We start from the raw sequence: 25,352 nt of genomic DNA, 5'->3' as shown, positions 1-25,352 counted from the left end.
AGTACAGGATAGACTTTGAGGGCCAAATAATGGCCCAGGGAAGGGTAAAGACACAAAGACTCTCTTACTTTTCAATCACCTCCCCCTGGCGTTTTCCATTTCCTGCTGGTACATACAGAAATGGCAGCGGCACAGACTCCAATCAATGCCTTACTTTGTAGACTTGCAGGGTGTTTGTCCTTGATGCTGCTGTGCCCAAGGCTGCTTCCCTAGGAACCAGGACACCAGGAACACACCAATGCTGACTATTCTCTGCACTCCTCTGTCATACTTTAAGGACATGTTCAATGCTGTTCAGTGGCTTTTGAAGGCACTGTCTACTCTTATAAAAATCCAGCATCAAGACTTGGCAGTATGTATTCAGTGTTCCTGGAAAATTAGATGACAGTTCCAGAATTTCTCAGAAAACAGGATGATTTACAGTGGGTTCCAGTCTTGAGCAATCTGCAATTACAGCAATTAGATAAATCTCCAGGGTTTTATAGAGAAAAAAATTTCTTCTTAAAATCTTCAACATACAAATAATTTTCTAATTCTAGCTGTGTTCACTAATAGCTGTGGCTTGGATCAGATATATAATTCAGTCAATGAGTCATTGATAGGTGAATTTTTTATTCATACAGAAGCTTCAAAATTGTTGCATGCTTCTAATGACCCTGCTTTCTGCTTGAATGATGGGGGTAGTAGTAGGGCAGGACAATAGTAGGCAGGGGCTGACTCGTAGGTAGAAGGCCTAGACTCTACCTTTAAAATCTGGAACTTCATATTCTCTTGTCTCGGCAAGATCAAAGACCTTCCCTATCCCTCTGTTAAAGTCATTAGCAGCATGATAATTGTGACAGACATCCAGGAATGCTTACAAGTTACTCAGCATCAAGACAACCACAACTTAGAAGCTACTCAAGGGTTATAAGTTGAATTCTAATCTCTCAGATGCTAAGTATCATTCGTGTACTAAGCACATTTGAGTGGTCAGGTTGCCATCTTGGACCTTACTAGACAAATTAAGTAGGTTCACAAACTCTACTGAAAGAGATAGACATAGAACAGTGATAAATGAAATAATTATGAATAGTGATAATAATCATGAAACAAATACAATAAGACAGTCTGGCAGAGGATGGGCTGTCTAGGCAAGGGATGTCAGAGATGTCTCCTGAAGAAGATAGGCCCAGTATACCATGAGAGGGCCAGGAAGGGTCTCCCAAGCATTTGAGGGTAGTGTGATGAGTTGCAGAAGAGTGTGAAGGCCCAAACATGATGGATGGGGTTGATGGTCAGAAGAGGAGTCTACAGTTCACTCAACACAGAATGAGTCTGAAATATTCTGTAAATACAAAAAACTCATTGTTAATAACTTTGAAATGTCAAGGGCTTTGAACCTAGAAAGCTCTTCACTGCTCTTGTAAGACCTCTGCCCTCTATACTGCCTTCATTGTAGAGTAAATTTTGTATGAATGTCCTTTATTGCCAGCATATGAAAAGTCTTTCCATTGGTCTTTGGATCAGACTCTTGATATTTGAGGTACATGTGTATTTTTCTGTCTTCACAGAGACAGAAAGTAGACTTTTAGCCAATGTCAGAGAATCTAGAGAAACAGCTTAATCCTCTGGGATCTTTCTTTACCTCAGATGAGTAAAAAAGAATTAAAAATAATCTACTGAGAATGTAGACAGGAGTCCTGGCCAGTTCCTCCTCCTGCACGTACACACTCAGCCCTGTCTGCAACCAGCCTGGGCTCTACACTGCGGGGGCCCAGCCTAGGCATGTTCCCAGCTCAGGAAGGTGGGTAGCGGCTGGCTCTTGGCAATGGCGGAGTCGGCTGGGCACAGAGGCCTGCAGTGATTTGTGTATTCCGAGAAAGTTTAAAATAGATTCCTGGTTGGGGACCTTTACTGTGCTGTAATTGTTCAAGTGTGGCGAGCAGTACACATGGCGTCTGTGTTAACGGTTGGTGACACCTCAGTGACTCGGGGCATGCCTTCTTCTTTGACACTTAGATGAAGCATTGTTTATTTTGGTTTATTTTGACAATCTCGCTTGCTTGGGTTCGGGTGCTGTAAAACATCCTTACTTACTCAGATGCAGAAGGGTTGGAGGATGCATGGATAATCTCTGCCTTGAATTACCAGACCAAAAACATGAACCTCATAAAGGCAGGACTTTGCTTTAGTGGTTATGAGAAGACAGCATGTCTTATTTAGAAAATATTTAGAAAGTAAGAGAAGTACTTTGTTAGAAAGGGTAATTATGATTTCCAGCTTAGTTACCATTGGAAGGGTCACTGATAGCATCAAGGACACTTGATTCAGTTGTTCTTTTTAAAAGAGAGTTGTCAAATCACATCCTTACGAGATCATTTGTGTGAACCACTGGATTTCATTTTGGAAATTCCCACCACAACTTGCATCCTAGCACTTGGGCAGGAAATGTTTGAACAGACAAGAGGCCTCCCTGTCACCCCTCAGTGGGTTCCCCAAGAATGACACAGGAAGCAGAGTGCTATGGAAGTAAGATGTGGCCTTGTTTGTTCTCACCTGTTCCATCCTGTGTAGCTTGGCATACTGTCAGCTGAAAACTGGCCCATGGCCTTACTGTCACTCTTCAAAGGTCCTTCTACATACTGGTCTCAGAACAGGGTCAACAAATGGAGCTAGGGACTCATTAACCTTTGAACCCCATTTTTGAAAAAGAAGCCTTGAGCGGAGGAGGAAGGCATTTCAAGTATAGCTGATAACAGGTAAGCAGGTAAGTAACTACCTATTGATGTTCTGGGGTAGAATCAGTTTATGATTTAGGGGGAAATCTTGAGGAAGAGAACTGTTTTGCAACTTTAATAGTGGAAAAGTAAGAGCTTATGGTAGCTACAGACAGCCTGAGTGTGGATAGTGCAACACATACACATCACATCAATATGTGCATCCACTCACTCCCACAGCCCTCCGTCTTCTCTTGCAAGTGTCACTGTATTTGCATACAGTATTAGCAGCACACAGCCTGGCAGCGGGGCCACTGTGACGGAGGCAGCTGGCTCTTCGTCTTGCTGTCTGTTGAAGCTGGAATGGCCTATGAATAGCCAGGTTGTCGCCATTTATAACTGCTGTTCAGGCATGGAAGAGTATGGACGGCTTATTAAAAAGAACGGTGAAGGCCTCCATGATTTTCTTCTTGGCCCCTTGCCCAATTACCACCTCTCCCCCGGCCCATATTAGGCTATGGCAGAAAAGGAAGCCATCTCCTCCAGGATAGCCAGAGAAGCTGCCCTGGGTTTTGTGACTGGACTGTTTACCCCTCAACTCAATGTCTTCCCAGCAAAGCCTCTGGACTAAGCATATTTACTAGTGTAACTGTCCAAATCCGTCTACAAATGAAACCCAGGTTCCTAGCTTTTCACGATGTACTGAGGCAGGACAAGTTGATGTGAAGATGTCAGCTTCCGGCTCTACCTGGGTTGGTGTGGTTTGATAGTCCAACTGTAAGTATGTTGGCAAAGAAAGTAAAGGCAGCTCCCTTCAGTCATACCAGACGTCAGGAAGGCAGGAAGCAGCATAGGACTCAAGCTTGGGCTAGTCTCCACCACTTTGCTCTAATGGGCCATCACAGCTTGGAAATCTCTACAGGTGATGCAGGGGTGACTGGTAGGGCCTAGGCCATTGTTCCTATCTTCCTAGGATTTTTTTTTTTTTGAGACAAGATCCCACTATGTATATCTGACTGGCTTTGAACTCATAATCCTGCCTGAGCTTCTCCACCACTGGAATTGTAGGCATGCACTACAGGACCCAGCTCATAATACTGTTTTAACCATGGTTCTAAGAATAGAGTCTTGGGGATATTTTTATAAAATGTGCAAGTCCTGTCTTAGAACTGAAAGGGAATGTACTAGTCCTTCTTTCTAGGTGAGGAAATAGCCCACACAACGAAGAGTTAGCTCTCAGTATTTAGTTTGCCACACTGGTCATTTACAAACATTTGATTCACACCACAATAAGATTGTCCTATGTGAAGGATGAGGTGAACTTCTTAAGGCCCACTCTGAGGAACCCAACCGTCCTTTCTACTGAGGAACCCAACCATCCTTCCTACTAAGGCGGCAAGCTGCCTTGTCTTACAGAGAGAAGGCACTCTCTGACCAAAGCTCTGAGATTTGGCCTCTGTGCTCATTTTTATATTAGGCTCGTGCTTTATCCAAAGACAAAATAGATTTTATATCCGTTCTTTCTGTTGCTTTGATAAAATGCCCTGACAAGAACAGTTTATGAGAGAAAGGGTTATTTGGTTTACAGTTCAAAGGGGCACAGCCCAGCATGGCAGGCAGGAAAGGAAGGCATAGGGGCAGGAGTGTGAGTCTACCTGGCAGGCAGGAAGCAAAGCATTGTATCCACAGACAAGAAACAGAGAGAGGAAAGATAGGAAGTGGTGTGAGCTTGGAACCTCAAAACCTGCTTCAGGTGACTTCCTCCATCAAGCATCTATCATCCTAAAGGTTCCATAACCTTCCCAGACAGAGCCAAGAACTAAGGACCAAGTATCCAAACACGGGAGCCCAGGGGTAGGACGGGATGGTTCATATTCAAACCACAGCACATCTTAGGGAAGGATCACCTTGAACCATCATCACCTTCAACTTCTGCATTCTCCAACACATACCTCCCCTCTGAAGAACAATCACACCTGGTCCAGGTAACCTCTCAGCTCTTGGCCATGAGCTACCAATTCCCTTGGCCTTCTGCCATCTACAGGGACTTAGAGATGAGGAAGAACCACTACCCAGGATTACATCACACTAAGCCCCGAGGCCTTTTCCTGCTCAGCCAGGACAGGGAGAGCCCTTCCCAAGCTCTGGGATTATTGTTGAGCAAGTTCAAGGAAGGGCGCATGCCTTCCTTATGCTAAACTAAGGGCAGAGTACAGGCATGCGGTGTGCCTGCTGTGCGCCGGGCACTCCGCTCTGAAGGCAGCTCCATCCTGCTTATTGTCCTAATTGTGTGTTTGGGGATCTGGCTTTAGTAACGGGGAGAGGAAAGAGTAATATTCAGAGAGTAAAACCTGGAATTTCTCCCTTTTCCAAAACTTTAAGTCATGAGGCCATAATTTCTTGAGGTCAGAATCAAAGTATTTTTAAATTCAGTTTAGAAATGCATTGTTTTCCACTTCTATCCCTGCCCCTGCTTGTGCCTTGACTGGAAGTCTTACATACTTGAAGGCTTTAGTTGTCATTCTTACTGCTTAGATAGTTCTGGGATGTGGGTATAAAGTCTCTGGGTACTTCTTCCTGTTTCCTGCCTGAAGTGACTGTAGAGCTCACAGTAGGTTAAGGTGCTACTTGATGGCAGATCTAATAGTTAGCCATATGTAATTAAAGGTACAAGCTCTGGCGTCCTTTTCAGTTGTCTTTTCACAAGGGAAGTGGTTCATTAAAGGTTAAGGGTGCTGGAGGTGGTGTTAGGGAGAGAGGAAAATCATAGCAATGGTGGATTGAAGGTGCTTAAACTTGTAGAGAAGAGGTGACGGTGGGGTTCACTGGGAGTTACAGTGGAGGCTTAGGGTGTAGCGATGCTGGTAGGTGGCAGGAAGTAGAAGCCACACTAGAAGAGGAGGGAGTGGTGTAGGAGATGGAGATGGTAGAAGTGGAGGTGAGGGAGGAGATGGAGGGAAAGAAGGGAGGTGGATGAGTGTCGGAGATGGGAGAGGCTGAGGGATGCTGGAAGAGGAAACACTGATTAGGGAGGAAAGGGAGGGGAGCCATGGAGGATAGCGATGGTCAAGCTGGTGCTGGTAGAGAAGATGGAGCAAGATGCGCAGTGAACTGGAGATGGAGGTTGTGAGGATAGGTGGCGGTGCAGCAGTACATGGAGGGGCTGCTGTGGGCATGGCCACACGGACTCTCCACAGCAGCCCTTGAGGCTACGGAGTCTTCCCCAAGGTCATGTAGCTGCTCATCTGCAGAAATTCTAGAACTGGTGTCCTTCACATTAAGGCCAAGCCGCCTCCTTGATGTGGGAATACCGGATCTAAAACTGGGAATAAAACTGACTTGGCAAAGATATTTTATTTTGGGAAAACCATTTGTCAAGATTGACAGGCTCTGGACACAAGGTTTCTTTGGAGGGTGATGGAAATATTCTAAAATTAGAACATGGTGAGGGTTGTACTCTCTGTCTTGATACCAGCACTCACTGGATTGTGAGTACAACACACGTACAACAGAGGAAGCGTAAGCTATGTAACATCTCAGTGTAGGTATTTTAAAGTATGAGACATTGTCAAACTCTACCATGAATAACTGAATGTGATGTCTGTATGTCTAGCATAACAGAACGGGTGCTAAAGCTAAGCCATTGAAAATTGCTTTTGCTGATGCTGTCAAAAGTAGCCTCCTTTGGAGCTAGTTCCATTGAAGAAACGCCAGATGTTGAGTACTAGGGCTGTTCTGTGCTTCTCAGAGGTCATAGTAGTTAGGTTAGTAGCAGATCTAAGTGGGAACTCGAGCATGCATGCATATACACACCCACACATCTTAACACATACCATCTATTCATATATACACATGTATGCATATAGGAGACAAGTTTTTGAAGTCTAGCCAGAAATGGCCCAAACAATTTTCATGTTAGACTCAGCAGCTTATATAAATAGAATTATGAGCAAAAAGTGTAATTCACACCGTTACAGATTAAAAGCTATCACCCTCCCTCCTTGATAGAGACAGCTGGCACGCTGAGCTTCTCTTCTCTCCTTTGGGCTCTTGGAAACTATTCTGGCCTGGGCTTCGTGCCTGGTTGACATAGGTCTTTGCTCTTTACATAGATATAAAGTGTGTGTCATCTAAACAGGCAGGGCCATGTGGGACAAAAGCACGGCTGCAGATTTGTGGTGAGCATTTTACCCACTGAGGCAGCTGATTTTGTACATCTCACCAGAAGAGGGATTAGAGTGCCAGGATTGAGCGTTCACCAAATTGTCTGTTACTGTAGGGAAAGTAGGTACAGCAACATCTACTATTAAGAATAGATGGGCTTATACCAGTGAATTATGCACTGGGCACCTGGACAAAATCCTCTCCCCACCTCCTATCAGCACGGTGTACCAGTCATCCCAACTGATGTCCCAAAGAACATAGATGGTCAAAGATTGTTGTAAACCAAGACATTATGGGGGAATGGCAGCTAGCGCACAGATGGTCAGTGCATAGCAGTCACTGGTCTTCCTTTGAATTAGGCCCCACACGCACCCCTGCTACTTGTTCTTCTTCCCCAAGTCACTTCCCCAAGCTTTGAAGCACTGGGTCCTTGATAAGTAGAATGAGAAATTAAACTGTCTGTTCACTAGGCGAGGGTCTCAGCAAGAATTCCAAAGAGTTCTTTACACAGCACACTAATATATTGCTTATAAAACCTAAAATCATCAAACCTCTTCCCAGCTTTTGTCCCTCCTGGCTTACCTTGCTCCATTGGCCACCATTTTGTGAAGCTAAAGGTCCAGGGATCTGATGGTGCAGCCCAGGCAGTCCTGCTGTCTTAAAACAGAGACAGAATGGAGCTGACCATCCTCGCTGTCCTTTTTCACCAATTTCAGGATTTTGTGTGAGTACCACTCCACCATTTAGTATAGTGTCCCAGATTGGGGCACCCAAGAGAGGGTGGGCTTTTCCTGTTCCTGTTTCACAAAGACGTGTTTCTACTTGAATGTGCTTGGCAGTCAGATTTTACTTTAGAAAGTACTTCCAAAACCACATGAATCTGAGAAGGTCCAGCATTAACTAAGAAAGTGCCCTGTAGGGCTTCAGGTAAAGAACTTCTGAAACACACTCCCAGCCCTCCCATCTATTTCTGGAGGTAGACAGCATAGTGATTAAGAAGCATATTCTAAAAAGTGTTTACTGTTAGTCTGTCCTTCAAAGAAGAGCCTCAGCTTTCCTCTCAAGCCCTGCCTGGGCCTCCTGCTTAGGCAGACTGGACCACAGGCCCCCCTCTCGCTCCCCTGCCCAGTTCTATCTTGGAGGAGGCCAGGAGGCTAGGAGCAGACATGCAGATAAACAGAAACTAACCTGAAGAGGAAACCTTCAGTCTGGCCTCGCTGTTCATTCCCTCGCTCCTGGCAGTGTGACATTGTTTGCCTCGGAATGGTGGGCAGACATTGGCTCTTGACCTTGTGGGTGTCAATGCCACAGTCAGTAGGTAACTTTACTCCTCTGTCTTTGGGGGTTTGATTTCATTTTACAAATGCCATAATTTGTAGTACACGGGTTTACTGCTTCGAATTGAAAAACCTGAAATATGAACTCTAAAATTAAAAACTTCTTGTAAAAAAATATGAGACCACAATTAGAAAATCTGTCCCTGACCCTGTATATAATTAATAAAAGTATGCCATATGTCTACTGTGAGGAAAAGGTGTACAGGACACATAACTGATTTGTGTTTTGACCTGAAATTTATTCCTAAGCTCTATCTATCTGGGCACAGATACTCCGAAATATTCTTTTAATGTGAAAAATTGTTTAGTCTCAGACATTTCAGCTAAGTCTCACTCACCATGAGTTAAATCTTCTTGGCTTCTCATAGAGACAGAATTCTTAATTTTAAAATGTGTCTTTTGTTTCATCTTGGATTTTACAAACACATGCAGTTCATAGTGGGTTTTCATGATCGTACCACATTTAAACGGTTGCTTGAGGCATCATAAGTGTTGCCAGATGAAGTAGAAAATGCCCCAAGACGCTGTAGATAAGCTACAGGTAATACTATGTAATAAATATTTGGTAATACTATGTAATATTTGGTAATACTATGTAATATTTGATAATACTATGTAATATTTGGTTGCATTCTTATACCAAATAATTTTCTGTCTAAACCACAGATTTAACTAGGCATGCTGTATTTTTATTTCTAAATCTAGTTTATACTATTTTGCCTTAGTTCTGCCTGCAAGCTACTTGCCTTTTAAGTAGGTGCATCCATGTAGCCCAATGTACTTTTGATTTCTGAGGTTTCTCAGGGGAAGTGCTGTGCTGTGAGTGCATGAGAGAAGGGGCCTCAGACCTGAGTGTTCACAAGACACAGCCAGGTGCTGTCAGGTAGGGCCCTGTGTGTGATGAGGAAGGTATATTTAAGTACAACTGAATGAGATCTGAGCTACTAGAACACAGTCTCTCGAGCTCCTAGAAATGATGGGTTTGTATGTCTTGGTACTGGCTTCCCAGTGTTCTGTATATCTACTTCCAGGCTAGTGGGGTGGTAGCAGCGTTTCCATTAGTGGTACTACTCATTCAAGGGCGTGTTTCAGATGAGACATTTTAATATTTCAAGTAAACCTTAAAATTAAAGCCATATCATAGATACATTGTGAGAAATGTGTTCTTTGGCAATTTTATCATTGAACAAACATCATAGAGTATAGTTATACAAAGCTAACTGATGTCCCTGAATACCTGGGTTGTATGGTGTACCCACTGTCAGATATACAGCCTTTATGAATGAAGCTGTGTGCTCTATGACTTTTCTAAATCTGTATTAAATCTTTCCTGGCTCAGAAATTTGCTTGAAAGAGAATGACTAAGATGTTCATGTAAAAGAAGTGAGAAAGGAAATACTCTGCTGATGATAAAACCTGTTGGCGGGCTATGTGTGTGGAAAATGCAGGATGTCAGCCCAAGAGCAGACAGATGTACTGAACTGATGAGTAGGGAGCTAAGAAGGGTGTGTGTGTGTGTGTGTGTGTGTGTGTGTGTGTGTGTGTGTGTGTGTGTGTGTACGCGCGCGCGAGCAAATGCAAGCAAGACTTAATGTGTGCACAGCAACCTAGAGCAAGCAAAAGGAAGGATTGGGTGACAAATAGTGTTGTAGTTTGCAAGTGATCTATTGCCCAAAGACTCTTGTTAAGGGTTTGCTCTTCTAGGTGGCACTTAGGGAGGTGATGGAACCTTCGGGAGGTCAAGCCTAGGGAGAGACGATGGGGACTTGCTCTTGAGGGCAGCCACTTCTTTGTCTCTGGCTCTCTTTTTCCACTTTCTTGAAAGTCTTGGCTATGAGGTAATCAAGTCACCATGGACTCCCTGCTGTTGCCACCTGGCATCTCTAGGTATCCAGAAGTCATGAGGCCAACCAGTTGTAGACCAAATTTTAAAAATGGAGTCAAATTAAACCAAGATAATAAGTGTTATCTTGGGTGTTTAATATAGTAACAGAAAACACAAATTGGTTGGGTGACATCTGTCAAATCTCTCTCTTCCTACTAATCACCAAAATAAATGTCAGATATATAAAAGAGTAGTTCATCAAGTCAGAAAGAAAATTAAAGAAAACTCAAGATGAAAGCAAACGGTCAGTCTGAAATCGCACCCCACCCTGAGCAAGAACTCAAGCGTACCATGCTTACTTTGAGATATACTACTGAGATCTCTAAGTGAGTTAATAGAGTTCAAACTTCATATTTAAAACATGGGTTTGGCTCCAGTTCAACGAAGAAATATGTATAAGCAAAGATCAAAGAGTAACTTACAGAAATTTAAGAAAATAAGGCCAATATGACTTCTCTGTTTTTCATCCTCTTTCCTATTCATATTGTTGGAGTTGCTACAGTCCTAGAAGCAACTTGATACTGGTGGTCAATTCCTAAGAAACTCAACAACCCTCGCAGTGCTCCATTTTCTGTTGCACATAATGTGAAGCCACCAACTGGATAAATGACGATGGGTTTTGTGTTTGTTGATAGTCCATAGGACCACAGATGGAAGTGTTTCTGCCTCTAACCATTCCAGTGCAGTTGTTTGAATCCACAGGGGAAGTAATAAAAAGCACAGAAGACCAACTGTATATTCTGAAATATTCTTGACATTGACAGAGTAAGAATCTGATGCTGTAGCAGCTTGGTATGCTGGGAACAATGGATAGGTACAAGGTTGCTACTAATCAGTGGTAGATGACCTTCCCTCAATCTATGATTGTCCTGCTTAAGGTTTGACATTATCATTGTGTAAAAGCAACATAATTCAGCACAGACTTTTTGAATTTTAATCTTGGATCATTTCCTAGACTAATGGTGCGTCGTATGGTGCTATCTTGCTATGCTGGGCAGTAGATGTGAACCACAGGTCCTGCTGGACCTCATGGTGGCCTCTATAGTGTTCTGTGTCTCAAGGGCAGCGTGGAGTTCATTGGGTATGTTCACCTCAGACATTGCTGGTTTATGTTTATCTATTGGGATATGATCCCACTGCAATCGAAGTGGCATCTGTGCCCTGCTTGTGACTGTATATTAAGTGGACGTAATGAACATTTTGCGCTTTTGGCACAGTTCAAAACCTTTCTAATTACAGAAGTAGTATGTATGTTTTCAAAATGTTCACAGATTTTACAGATTGATCAGAGATTGTTGACATTTGACTACCAAGAGTTAATCGCTGCTCTTTTTTTTAAGCATACGGATATAAAGTAGCATATTTCTACCCATATTTTAACATTTCTTTCACCATCTTGGGCTGTTTCTATGAAGATACTTTTCTAGAATTATATATGTGCTTTTTTAATTTTTGCCTTAAGACTTTGTCCTTATTCAACATGCCACTGAGTTCCCTGTCCTTTGCAAGGAGCTCTGGATGACCCGTCTCTGGATGTTTCTGGCCCAGGAAGGCCAGTGATGGTTACTATGGTTCTAGTGTGCGCTCTATGGAGTGTTGATTATTGACATGCATTGCCTGAACTGAGCAGTCGACAGCTGTCCTTTTTAATTACTCTTCAGTGGATTCTAAAACAAAAATAAAAAAAAAATCTAACTCCTTTGACAACAGATTACAATTTGCATATATATTTGCATATATATATTGCATATATATACATATATATATATATATGGATAGAATTGGAAGAAAAGAAGAAACTGCACACTGCACACATCGAGCCAGCCGGGTATGATGCCTCCCCTCACTCTGTTGTCTCTCTCTCTTTTTTTAGGACAAAGTGGGGCAGTCAACGTCCAAATCCGAAAACCTAGCTAAGTCTGGGTTTTCGCCACAACCAAGAAGCCAACCAGGTAAGTACAGACTAACTTTGCAACGACTCAAGAACATCACTGCTACAATGCTTAGCATTCCTGACACAGCGTGACACTGTTGCAACACCTGTTATACTGTGTTATTAGGGGGCAGTGACACAGAAAATAATCTGTATGTTTAGTAAGATTGAAATTTTTCCAAGTATTTTTTATCTGTGCCTGGTTGAACCTATAATTGTAAATTCTAGGGATAAAAAACCCAATTGTATTTTCTAAAATGTTCCTGGCATTAACAGATTAAAACGCCAGCATCTTCTTTTTCTCTTAAGGCCAATAAGATCTAACATACACAGAATTATACATTTTCTTTTTTAAGACTTATTTATTATTTATGTATAAAATGTTCTATTTGTATGCCTGCATAGCAGAAGGGCATCAGATCCCATTACAGATGGTCGTGAGCCACCATGTGGTTGCTGGGAATTGAACTCAGGACCTCTGGAAGAGCAGCTACCGCTCTTAACTGCTGAGCCATCTCTCCCACCCTATATATTTTCTTTGGATGAAAGTGAGCCAAAAGTTATGTTCTGTTTTGCGTGAATTATCTGGGACTCGCCTCTCACTGGGTTCTGCACAAAGACAACTCACCATTGCCTACTGGGGTCCTTCTCCAAGGGTTCTCTTCTTTAACTTTGGGGTCCTTTCACCCTGGGACCTGCTGCTGAGTTTTCTGTTGAGTAACTTCACAGCAAAATCCTGTGTGTTTGGGACTTTTCTTGCTTTTCAGCTATGCTAGTTTTGCATGTATATACTCATGGCTTCTGTCTTCTCTTTTCTCATTTCTTCTATACTGTTGGGTTTCTGAGGGCGTCACTCTGGGGAAGAAGGAAATGTCTCTAAATGAATATGAAAGTAATTTGGTAAATTAGGTCTAATAAATGAAAACTTTAATCAAGAATGAAGAATGCGATCCTGACGTGAGACTGGGGGAATGCACACAGCCCATTGTTGGGCTGCTGGTGAGTGTAAGTTCAAGAAGTCACAGAGTTTTGAGCTGGTACGAGTTGTCATATTTTTCTTATTGTTTCTTGAAAAAGGATGATATTTAGCAAAAAATCAGTGTTGAGGTGTACTGTGTAACCAAATAAGGTTTCTCAGGCTTCAAACACCTCATAAAAGAGCCATCGTCTGCGGTAGACAAACACAGGTTCACACTCAGAACATTTTCAAATGATAAGTATGATATATTTGGCATAAGCTATAGATATAAGATGAACATATAATATAAGTAAAAGAATACATGTTCATTAGGAGAGGTGTGAATTTTAACTCAGTATAGCCTACCACTGACAAATGATCTCATTGAAGTTGAGATGTTCCAGGTGTTATCTGGAATTCTCAAGAACATATCTCTTATCCTTCGTCTTTACACTCCACTCTCAACTACTCATACACAGTAGGTAAAGTTGGCTTCCTGTGTGTTCTCCTTCTCTTATTGGCTATGTAGCAGCCAGTGGAAGCTAGGACTCTGATGTGTCACAGCACCTGAAATAGGACTTAAAGGGGAAAGGATCATGTTTTCATATGAAATTCAACTGCCTATTGCCCTCAGAGTTTTAACCTTTAAGCATACCTGTGACATTGGCTTCCCTTAGCCCTCTTCTTCACATAGCATAGTGTAAAACCAGAAGAAAAAAGAGACCCAAAGAAAGGCCTGGTAGCGTAGCCTCAGAACCAACAAGAACAAATAGAGATTAGTCCAAAGTAATGAAGCCAAGGAAGATGTAAAGGGAAGAAATACATGTTCTAACACACTGAGACCAATAACCAACCTGGGCACAACAAATGTCAGAAATCTAATTTGTTTCAAAACACTAAGGGAAAGGTAACTTTCTATCTAGAATTTTATACCAATGTATCCTTTCTAGAAGTAAGGTACAATGACACTTTTTCAAGCAGTTCTTCAGGAAACAAGTTACTGGCAAGCTTTGTTGAAAGAAGGATTCAGGGCTGGGAAAACATAAGTGAGTGGTAGAGCTCTTGCTTACCAGGCATATGCCCTTGGTTTTATTTCTCATATTGAAAAAGGTTATCAAAGGTGCTACTTCAGGAAAGGGGAATGGGAGCATTGAGGGGAAAAGGCAAGCATGAAACAGTGCAGTGGAGAGAAACTAGCATGGTATTGTTAGTGCAATGCCATGCAAATTGTTGAAACGGGGACAAAGTGAACACCACATACTCAGATTTTGGGAGTCGTCAGTGAGTATGAGTCAAACCTGAAGAGAATCTAGTTAGGAGAAATAAAATGTGGAAAGACTTGTGAAAAGCCTTGATTATACATTTGAAAATGTTAAATGCAGCTAAAAGTTTATACTTACTAAAAGAACATATATATCTATAGTTACTAAACAGAAAAATGAGAATGTTTTTTTCTTAAAATCGAACTGCCATATAGAAAAAGAAGAAAAAATAAGACAGGAAAGGAAAAATGAAGTCATACAGAACATACAAGACAGTAAGGTGACTCCAAGCATATCCATAATGGTACACAGACTCACTCTCAAGGTTCACCTCCAACCTTACACCCACCACCACTCAACCTGCTTGACTTTTTTGAAAAGTTGGCCATATATGGAAAGTTGCAGTAAATTTTAAGCAATCCATTTCATGCAAGCCTCGTTCTTTGACCTAGTGTGATTAAATCAAATGTCAAAACAAAACACGTAACATGTTTGTAGAAACTTTAAAACAAACCCTTATTTCACTCATGGCCTACACAAGGAATCATGCGGGAAATGCCAGTCATTTAGAACGGAATGGGCATGAGTGTATGGCAGATAGAAAGTGTGTCCACACACTGCGCAAGTGCTATGTAGAGCCTCACCTCTGTCTTCCAAAAGGGATGGCTGAAGCTAAAAGAGTGTATATAGAGTAAGTCTGAGCAGTTTCAAAGGAAGCAATTACAAAAGTTAAAATAGGAACTCAGTGAAATAAAAATAGATCAGTAAACAATAATGAAATCAAAGCTAGTCTTTTGTGTTAAGTAAATAGAAAGTTATATCACAGCCCACAGACTTGTATCAAAGCAAACCATATTAGTAGCATGTTAGAGTTTTAGAAACAAGAAGATCTCAAGCTGTGAATGTGAAAATATAGATAAATGATCGCAACAGTGTAAAAGCATATCTGCTCTTAAAATAGGCAAATCTTTGTGTAGATGTGGTGTTAGGTACTGAACCCCTAGGACCCCAGGCATAGGCAAGTGCTTTCTCTACCACTGAGCTGAAACCTGAAACCGGAAATAGAAAAATCTTAAATAGCTCTAGAGGAATGGGAACCAGTGATCAAGACTCTTCCTTCAGTAATATCTACAGTTTCCAGATGAATATTACAAAATTTTGAAGGAACACATATTGTCTGTCTATGCAGACTATTTCAGAGAGATATAGGCATAAGAATGCTTCTATTGAAATGTATTTATGGCTGGGGATTTAGCTCAGTGGTAGAGCGCTTACCTAGGAAGCGCAAGGTCCTGGGTTCGGTCCCCAGCTCCGAAAAAAAGAACCAGAAAAAAAAAAAAAAAGAAATGTATTTATAAATATATTTGAAATAGTATAGAAGCCAAAATTATAGGCCTGTTTCACATTTTAACACATTTTAAAACCTAAATAACTCCGTAATTAATCAAATTCTTTTAGTTTAGTCTTTAGAAGTATTATACCCAAGTTGGAGTCAATTACACAAAGGTGGTTTATCATCATAAGCTAGGGATGGATATAGCAAATATGTTACAATATTAAAGAAAAATGAAAGAACTCTGTCCTTTATTTGAATAACAAGAATAAACTAGAAGTGAGGCTCTTCATGCTTAAAGGCTAAGACCTCTGTCCTGTAACCCTAGAGAACAGTGCATGTACATACGAATTTCTGTTTAAATGACACAGGCACTAAATGGTACTTAGCCCCTCCTCCATGGTAGGGAGGAACAATGTATGTAACATGCATAGTATTACTGTCTTCTGTTAGGTAGGAAGGAAGGAAAGAAAAGAAAGAAACTAACTTTATTCTTGTAAATAGTAAAGACAGTGTCACATAGAACAGATAGCAAAGAGCCCGGGCAGGCAGAAACATCGAGTGTGCTGTCTTCCTTCTGATTCTGGACACTCAGTTCACACGAAAACCAGGGAAACCAACTGAGTGGAAATCAAGGAAGCCGATGCTCCGAGGGAGGGTTCATGGAATACAAGGGCACAGTCCCTCTTTCAAGTGTGTCCAAGTGCAATGTTCATCTTCCCTCTTGGCACGCACACAGCACTTGGGAGTCTGTGGTGAGCAGTCCTGGGTGTGCAGCTCTCTGGCAGTGCAGTACAGAGGCCGTTCCCTTCCTGGGAGAAAGTGGACCAGTTTGTGTCTAGGCAAGCATAAAGCCCCACAGGAACCTTCAGGGCACCTTTCCAGTGCTTTCCCCAAACTACCATCCTCTTGTCCCCATACCCAACACCCAGAACCAAATTCAGTATATAAGGTTCCTGGGATACTTGGCTGACTAGGACCAAGACACCATGTTGTTCCTTCTTGCTTCCTTCATTTCTGATACCAACTTTAGGATTACAAATATGTGGGACCCAGAGTTGCCAGTTCCTTACAAGGGACCTAATGTATAGAATAAAAGATTAGCTGTGCCTTTCCTTGACCTCTTACTTCTCTCTGGCAAAGAGGATTTGTCGTTCCTGTTTGGTTATCTTATTCCTAACATAAGCTGCTTATTTTTATGTGGCAGTTGCTAAAAACACTCCATGTATTTCTTAGCTGCACCAACAGAAAGGGCTACACTTTACTTCAAAAATGGCTCATTTTCTAATACTTAAAACTACTCTAACAATTTCTAAAAAAAAAACTTTCTTATGGAAAAATACATAAAATTAAATTTATCATTGTAGCCATCTTAAGGGTATAATTCAGTGCTGCTCTTTTTAGTCACAGTGCTGTACAACCGTCATCAATAGCTATTTCCAAGGCTCTCTTAGCCTCCAGCAGAAACTCTGAGCCAATTAAGCAGTAAATCCTCCTGCCTCTTACAACCACTAGTCTTATAACCACTGGTCTATATTAGCTTATATTATAGCCTCATATCTTTTACTGCTGAATAATATTCTGGTATGTTGGCCTCCATTCATCTGTAGATAGATGATTATTCAATTTTCTTCCACCTTTGGCTCTTGTGGCCATTAGCATTTGAGTGTCTAAATCTCTAGATTTCAAGTCTCATGGGCATATTCTTAGGGGTGGAATTACCGAAATTTTCCTCACTTCTGTACTGAAGCCTAATACATTTGTTAGAGTCAGGATGTTAAAAAGTGGGAAAATTACCTCTAGTTCTTTTCCCACCAAATCGCTAGTGTCTAAATTCCTTCTGCATTATGGAAAATTAAATAGCTCTTGCCATTTATCTTACCAGATAATGACACTTGTACATCATGATGACTGGTCTGGTATCAGACAGCATGAGGAATTATAAACTCTTAGATTGGACATGATTTCTTGGCTGTCTTCTACTTGCATGTTTCTGGTGCATGCTGGTCTGCAGTGAGTTTTTCAATGGAGTTAAGCACTGTTAGCAGAGATCACCAATCCGTAGCTATTAGAGTCTAGCGTCTACTGATTAACTCATTTTCTGCTTCACCGCTTAGCACGTAAGTGCCTGGTCATTCAAGCCTCTGACTCTAGATTCAATTTTGATTTTAGACTCTAGAAGTCTTTGATTTAATAATCCTACAAGATGAAGTTAGCATGCAGGTCCTTGACTCGGCTATCTTTTTGGCTATCTTTTTAAATAGTATGCTTACATGCCAGATAACTGAAACTCTATGGCAGAGCTTGTGTGCCTTTGGGTAGGTTGTGTAGTGAATGACTGCATCCTAACTAATGGAAGGACAGTGAACGAGTTCACATCTGTCTACTCACGGTCTACCCTGTGGCACTTTTCTAAGGAATGGAAGAGTAGAGATGTAACTGACCACAGAGTTTAACTTCCTGAAAGACTGTAGCTTTATGAACTTACTCAACTATTTAGTACTACTCTGTGCCAGACCCCAGTGTTAGGTGATGAGGCAGAAATGAAAGAACTTAGTTCCGGCCACGTAGAAATTCAAGTGTAGTGACAAAGGGAGATAGAAAATTGAAATCCATATCAGGTAAAAAAGAACTAAAGGAAGTAATTAAGATGTAAGGAGATAATGTGTCCAACTTTTGACTTAGGTGGTATATTGTTTACTCTTTGTTATAAAATACTTTAACCAAAAGCTGCTTACAGACCACTCTATTTTGGATTATGGTTCCAGAAGGGAGTCCAAAATGGCGGGAGGAAGCATGTCAGCACTCAGTCAGAGCAGGAAGCCAGCTGACCAGATTTCCATGGAAACTCAGGAAGCAGAATGACCATTCTAACCAAACATAGGACGCAAAGAACAAGCTAGAAATGAGCTGAGGCTATAAACCCCTAAAGCCCACCCCTAGTGATGAAATTCCTCCAGTGAGGCTGCACCTCTGTCACTCAACAAATGGTGTAGCCATCTGGGGACCAAGTGGGAGGCATTTCTCTTCCAAATGACCCATAGGTTGTTCGTTAGTCTCCATTGCAGTAGTTGAATGACTCAGCCCCGTTTCATTACCTGGAAAGAAAAAAGTAGAAAAAAATGACTACTTGGCTGGTTTGGTAGGATATTAGAAATAGCTAGAGAAAGAGCCTGCCCTGTGACATGTGCCACATAGGACATGGCACCTTATAGGTACTGAGAAAATGACAGCTCAGTTTTGTCCTTGTCATTAGTACTTGCAACCTTTCAGAGAAAGGCAGCAATAAAAAAGTAACGTTCTTTTTCTCATCTGCGTCCAGCTTATGAGATCTGCGTAGAACGTGTTCTATCAGGACACGTGTCTGTCACACTCTGACTGAGAGGAGCCTGTGCTCCTGAGTCAGTTCTTCAAGAAGGTGCTGCTTAGGGTTATGTATTTATTCTTCATAACATAAAAGCTATTATGAAAAGAGCAAGCATTCACTTAGTGACGGTCGTAATCCCTTCAGACTGCCACAAGCCAGTGCCACAGCTTAGGTGGCATATAAGTAACAGGGATGTACTGCACTAACCTCAACAGACCAGAAGTCTAAGATAGAGGCCTCTGCAGATGCACCACCTTCCTCACAGCTGCCTTCTGGCTGTGTTTGCAGCTTGTAGGAGGGGCAAGTGTGTCTAATCCTATTTCTGATACAAAGCCCTCTTGACCTAATCACTTACCAGAGGTCCCACCCACCAACTCAATGCAAGTTGGCCCTAGTACCTAGTTTCAAGACCTGCAAAAATTCAGACCTTAGCAGGAACTCAATTCTACTTATATCCTGTGCCCAGCCCTAAAGAGTGGGATTTATACCTCCAGGTGCATTCCAAGAACATGTTTTCACCCACAGAACCCCAAGTAGCCCTGCACTTTGTGCATATTAGGAGATGGCTCTGGATGTTCTATTCTACCCAGCCCTGGTCTGAACCTGCAATGCTGGTACAGCTGCAGTCTAGTCTCTGTCCTAGAAGCCAGCTTTTGTCTCCTGGGCTTTTTGGCTCTGGGGTCTCCTGGGATGGCTTTCAGCCTCTGATGCCTTAACACTGAGGCTCTTCTGAGAGCCGAGTGCCCTTTCTACGACTGCCTGGCCTGTAAACAGAGGTGGCGTCAACTTCTCTCCCTTAGCACTGAGTAGACCCATGCTGGGAGGAGTGCTGGCCTCTGGAGTGTGTTTATAGACCAAGAACTTCACTCTGCCAAGAATCCCTTCATCTGAGGATACAAGCCTGCTGTACCTTCCCACTTCCCCTAAGCTGAAGCCAAAAATCATCCCTTTCAGTTGGGAGTCCATGATCACATTCCTACTGGACATACCCTGATAGGTACCACTTAAACTAGAGCAGGTTTTAACTCAAAGAAGGAATTACTTTTCCAAAAGTTGTAAAATAACAATTGTTATATCCTTCCCCGCTACTTTATATTCAGTACCTTAACCCTTTTCCAATGCTTGTGGGTTTTTTTTTTTTTTACTGACATAAGTATTACACATATTTATAGTTACCATGTGATGTTTTAGTACATGTATACATTGTATAATGTTCAAGTCAGGATAAACATGTTCTTCTCAAATACTCTCTCTGGTAAACATTTAAAAATACGGGGTTGGGGATTTAGCTCAGTGGTAGAGCGCTGCCTAGGAAGCGCAAGGCCTGGTTGTAAAAAAAAAAAAAAAAAAAAAAAAAAAAAAAAAAATACGAAATGCTTTACGAATAGTATAGAGACACAGAGCTGGTCTATTTTAACCTTTGTACCCACTACCTTAACTGAGGATGGATAGGCAGTTTGTACTCTCTTAAATATGTGTGAATGAAACAGCATTGAGGAGGTGAATAGATTTTGAATTTATAGAGTTAAGTTCTTGAATGCACAGTGTTTCTATTTAATATGATGATAAAGATTCCTCAGTGTCTTATTTGGTTTTAAAACATTGACTCTTTGAGAGCTCAAGACCCATGAGTGACAGACTTTTGGACCATAACCTTGAGTTTCCTTTTTCGAGTCCAGTGTTCTTAGACTAATATTTTTAGGGTTGATGGAAAATGGGAACCTTCTAAAGTGACAAGTTATTTATATAGTTTCTTGTATCCAGGCTTCTGCCTGATTTATGATGTAATAGAAAAAGTAGGAATTGAAATTAGAAGGTTGAAAAGAAACAGTTTAAATTGGTAAGGAAGATACAGTTTATCTCTTGTCCTTTTGGAATGTTATTTTGTAGCTTGTGTACACATGCAAGGTATCTTCTGAAAGTAAAAATAGAAATTGCATGGCTGTATCTGTGCTTTTACAATGTAATTTGCAGCTCAGGTCTTTGGTTTCCATTTGGCGGGCTAACACATTTGGGTAGTGGAAAATTCCTTTGCTGTGTTGTATGGGTCTTTGGTGCGGAATCCAAGTCACCTTAAAGAACTGGGAAGAGACTTAGTCATGTCCAGGTGCTTCCTTGAACACTGTGGGAGGACCCTATAAAATCTGAGGAAGGACACTGTACCATGGGACACTTATTGAACACCCAGTGCCAATTCTTTAGTTTTAATAAATGGAATCATTGAGTAAAATAAGTAGCTTTCCTTATTTTTTAAAATGAAATTATTGTACAGTTCCCTGAAACATAGTTTTAAAAATAAATCTCATAGGAATCAAAATACAAAGCAATCAATCATTTTTTTATTGTTCTGTTGTTACTGTTGTTGTTGTTGTTACTGTTGTTGTTGTTGTTACTGTTGTTGTTGTTGTTTTTCAAGGGTGCAGAGTAGCTTGCAGTTGCACAGCCACCAAGATACCTGGCTTCAACTTTAATTTGCCCTAGGCTTTAGCCTATGGCACTTAGCTGCCCCTGGGGTATGGTGGGCCCCAATTGTCTATAAAGTAGACAAACTTTCTGTTTACCATAGTTCTATTGATTGAGGCTCTATTGGCAGTAGAGCTTTGCACACGCCATTATGATGTGTCCACAGTGAACAACTGCTTCCTGCCACTATCCTGAGTACTGATCAAACATTAATTTTATACTGAAGATTCATTTTTCTGAGGAAGAGGACCCCATGCTAACTGTAACTCACTTTAGAAACAGACAGCATTTTTGTGCCCCTATAATAAGCCAGTGCTCACAGTACAACCTGGAGAGCTTCCCCACAGACAGTGTCAGGTACCCTTGAGCATCCTTAATATTTGCTCACACACCTTTGCCTCAGGGGTTTCCCGTTCTTGTTTTGTCTCCTGACTAGGGTATTCCTCTTTTCCTTAAACTGATTTTCTCAAGGATTCCTCCTGGCATTTCTCCCTGGCCATGCTGGTGTCACTACTGTTCACCTGAGGCCATTCTGAAGTCTGACTTTGATGAGTCCAGCCCTATGATGGCCATCATGATCAGCATCCATGCCCATCTGCCTCGTGCTCATCATGGGGTGGGACATGTTTGAGTGGGCAGTGCTGGAAAAGTTGAGAAAAAACAGCTAGGAAAGTGGTTCTCGGTTGGGATAAAGTGATTCTTAGGGGTATGCTGTGCACAAGGATCAAGTGCCCAGGGTCTAGGATCAAGAACCCAGATTAGGCGAGCCCTGGGCTGTGAGTGACCAAGCTCTGAGAGAGTACAGTAACATTAGGCTAGAGCAGGCTTCATCTCTGAAGTGTGAGTGTGGAGTATGACTTCATTCCGGCAGAGGCCTATCAAGGAAAGCAGTGAAACTGGGACTTTAAATGGCCATGTTCAAAGGTATCTAAAAATCTTAAGTTTATTTAAAATTGCTTTTTTAGTATTTTTTAATGTAGGAAATTAGAGTCATGTGTGGTTATACATGCTTGTATTCCAGACACTTAGGAGACTGAGATAGATAGCCAGACAATGTCTCAAAAAACAAAGCAAAAGTAGTCATATTGGTGTGTAGCTGGTACCCAGGTCTAGCCACAAAACTCTGTCCAGTTCCAACTCTGAACCCACAAATATCAACTCTCTCTCTGCCCCTAGACTCTGGACACCTCAACCCTCCCTTTGCTTTCTTTCTGGATATGTATAATTTTTCTCATTTGTACACATAGACTTCAAGATCCCATAGAAACTAAAACTGTAGATGTTTGTGTTTCAAGAGCCAAATGGTGTTCTGTTTGCATATAAAATAGGAACTAGTTGATTGTTTATAGCAAACAATTCTATAGAACTACTAATATAGGCTATACTGCATTGCTTTAGAAAGATGACAAAAATCATCTGCAAATATTTAAAGTAGATGTATAGATTTTGTTCCCCCAAATATGTTTTGATCTGTGTTCTTGAATCCATTAGTGTCTTAAAGGACACTAATAATACCTTCATTTACTTTTTTAAAAAAACAGAAAAGCTAGAGTGGATCTTAACATCTTTCACCTAGTTATTAAATATGCTTAATAAAATATTAGTGAATTAGAACTTCCCAGTGTAACACTTCTCACATGTTAAATTGATTTCTACCCCCTCAGATTGGAGCATGAACCGTGACAGTTGTTCAGTACCAAAAATTATTTTTTGTAGTGAAGTCTCGTTCCATAGATCATGTTTTTAGCTTCAAGTGTATTTTGAAAGAGTGTTGATAGTCATTTCTGTCTTCAAGCCTTTTAAGTGACTGCCACGAAATGACAAATCAGAAAACACAAATAAAGTAGCATATAACTGAACTTCAAAAGATTTTCCAAGCACAGAAGGCACTTAGAGAAGAAGGTCCTTGTTGGGATGACATAGGGTAGCAAATACATGCCATGTCTCTGACTCAAGTCTAGGAAAATGGCAGCAAAAACATGGTCCAAAATGAAGAATCAGAAATTTCTCATGTAGACATACTGTTTAATTCTTCCTTCCCAGAGACGCAGTCATTAAGTCACAGTCACACAAGCTTGCCTATGTTGCTCCTCATTTCCCAACGAGGAAGGCGCTGCATGGTCCCAGGCGTGGGGGAGGGGCGTGGGGGCTTCCTGTGAAGATTGGGCCATCACAATGGATACATCATACATGCATAATGCAACCGTCTTTAACGAGACAAAATAATTCAGTGAAGAAAACCCAGAATCACCGTTAATCTCCAGTTCCCGTAAAAAAGACACTAGATGGTGCTATGAACCAAGAAGTGTGTTATTTGTTAAAGTGCTAAGGTACGCCCGCCTGGGAGGGAGAGCCTCCTCTGCCAACACCTCTCTGCCCTTTCCAGATCAGCACACCTCACTTGGCTTGTGAGAAATAGTTATTTACCAGTCATGGCTTAAGAACAAAATGATAATTTATTTAACTAAATTACATGTATTTCCAAACAAAACTAGCCTTGAGTTTGTTAATGACAGTGAAGCAAGAAGAGATGTGAATTTGAGATCAGATGGCCTCAAATATTTGGGGCAAAGTCCATGCCCATTTGGGACTTGGCTCTTTAGGGAAGGGAGACGCTACTAAGAGTTTGATTTGGCAGCCATGTTTGTCAGGAAACACAGTCATACAAATTCATTGAAGGTAAAATTGTCTATAAAAGTCAGTTTTCTTTTCTCTCCTGGTATTCTTTCTAAAGGGGTCCCCTTGTGGAACCTGTTCCGTCAGGTTAGCATTGAGTAGACAATCAGAGCATATTAGTCTGTCTCCTTCCACTTCTGTCCACTGGCAGGAAGTTCCAAATGGGTTATTGTAGCTCTCCTCAGATTCGTGAGAACACAGAAGCTTAGCAGTTGCCCACATGTATAGAAAAGACATACAAGGTCCTCACTGAGAAAAATATAAGTTTATAGAAAATTTACAAGAACCAAATGTGAGGCTGGTCAGTGGGGAAAGACACCTCCAAGCATGACAACCTGAGTTCAACCCCAAAACCCACATTGTAATTAGGAGAGAACCAACCTCAAAGTCGTCCTCTATCCTCCACCCAACTGCTGTGATTCACACCTTGCCATAAATAAATATGTATAATTTTCTAAAAAGAACTAATATAATTTTAGTATATCTTATTCCAGTACTTAAAAAATAAAATTGAGAATCAGCTGTTTAAAAATAGTTTAGATTTCATTTTTAGTCTACATTAGAATTTAAGGAAGTTCAAAAGTCAGTAATTTTTTAAAAGAAATTCAAACATATAAATTAGTAGTTATCCTCACAGGACATATTCCAGTTGGTTCTGAGTAGCCATTTTAGGACTTTGAGGCTTTACTTCCATTCTCACAGCTCTGAAAAGCTTGAAGGTTGAAGAATCCAGGTACAGTGGCTGCATTTGATTGGTGGAGATTGTAAGCTGATAACTGAATGTTATCAGACTAACTGGGCATTCTTTCAAAGACCACCCAATAAAGTATATTCAGATGAAGAAATTGTTCACTTCAGAGGAGAGGACAACAATCTGTGTACATGTGTTATGTCTTCTAGAGTCTACCTGCTTTATATGAATGATATTTGAACAGTATCAGAATTGTTTTGACTTTGACTTTACAACAGAGAACTGACCCAGGAATTTACCTGTTCCCAAAAAAAGAAATAGGGCAGGAGACACCAAGGACTGCCACCAGGGGTCGGCACAGCCAAAGACTACAGCAAGCGCAGGGAAAAAGAGCCATGAATGCTAATCTGCCAGCACGGACCAAGCCATTTCGTATTCTCAGAGGCTGGGAGCGCTGTCGGACCAGGAACCGCACTGCCAGTAGGTTTCTCTAGGACTAGAGCAGGAAAAATAGGGCTCGGTGTCTTACAACGTTCTTTTCTGTCTAAACACTTAGGAAGTAGCTCTGCGTGGAGCGAAACTTG

The 25,352-nt window shown here is 41.4% G+C and overlaps 1 protein-coding gene across 2 annotated transcripts in view; it reads left to right on the top strand.

Moving 5' to 3' along the window:
• The window catches only part of Grb10 (growth factor receptor bound protein 10), a 105,339-nt gene that overhangs the window by 38,584 nt on the left and 41,403 nt on the right, over positions 1 to 25,352 (top strand). For both annotated transcript variants that reach the window (XM_032917145.1, XM_032917144.1), the window contains exon 2: positions 11,959 to 12,037. Coding sequence is in view for 1 of the 2 variants with exons in the window: in XM_032917144.1 (XP_032773035.1) it covers positions 11,959 to 12,037 (79 nt within the window). In the remaining variant the exon portion in view is untranslated. The remainder of the gene's footprint in view (positions 1 to 11,958; positions 12,038 to 25,352) is intronic.

The sequence above is a fragment of the Rattus rattus genome, chromosome 11 (assembly GCF_011064425.1).
Source record: "Rattus rattus isolate New Zealand chromosome 11, Rrattus_CSIRO_v1, whole genome shotgun sequence".
NCBI classification, from domain to species: domain Eukaryota; kingdom Metazoa; phylum Chordata; class Mammalia; order Rodentia; family Muridae; genus Rattus; species Rattus rattus.
This window is presented reverse-complemented; position numbering and strand designations above follow the sequence as displayed.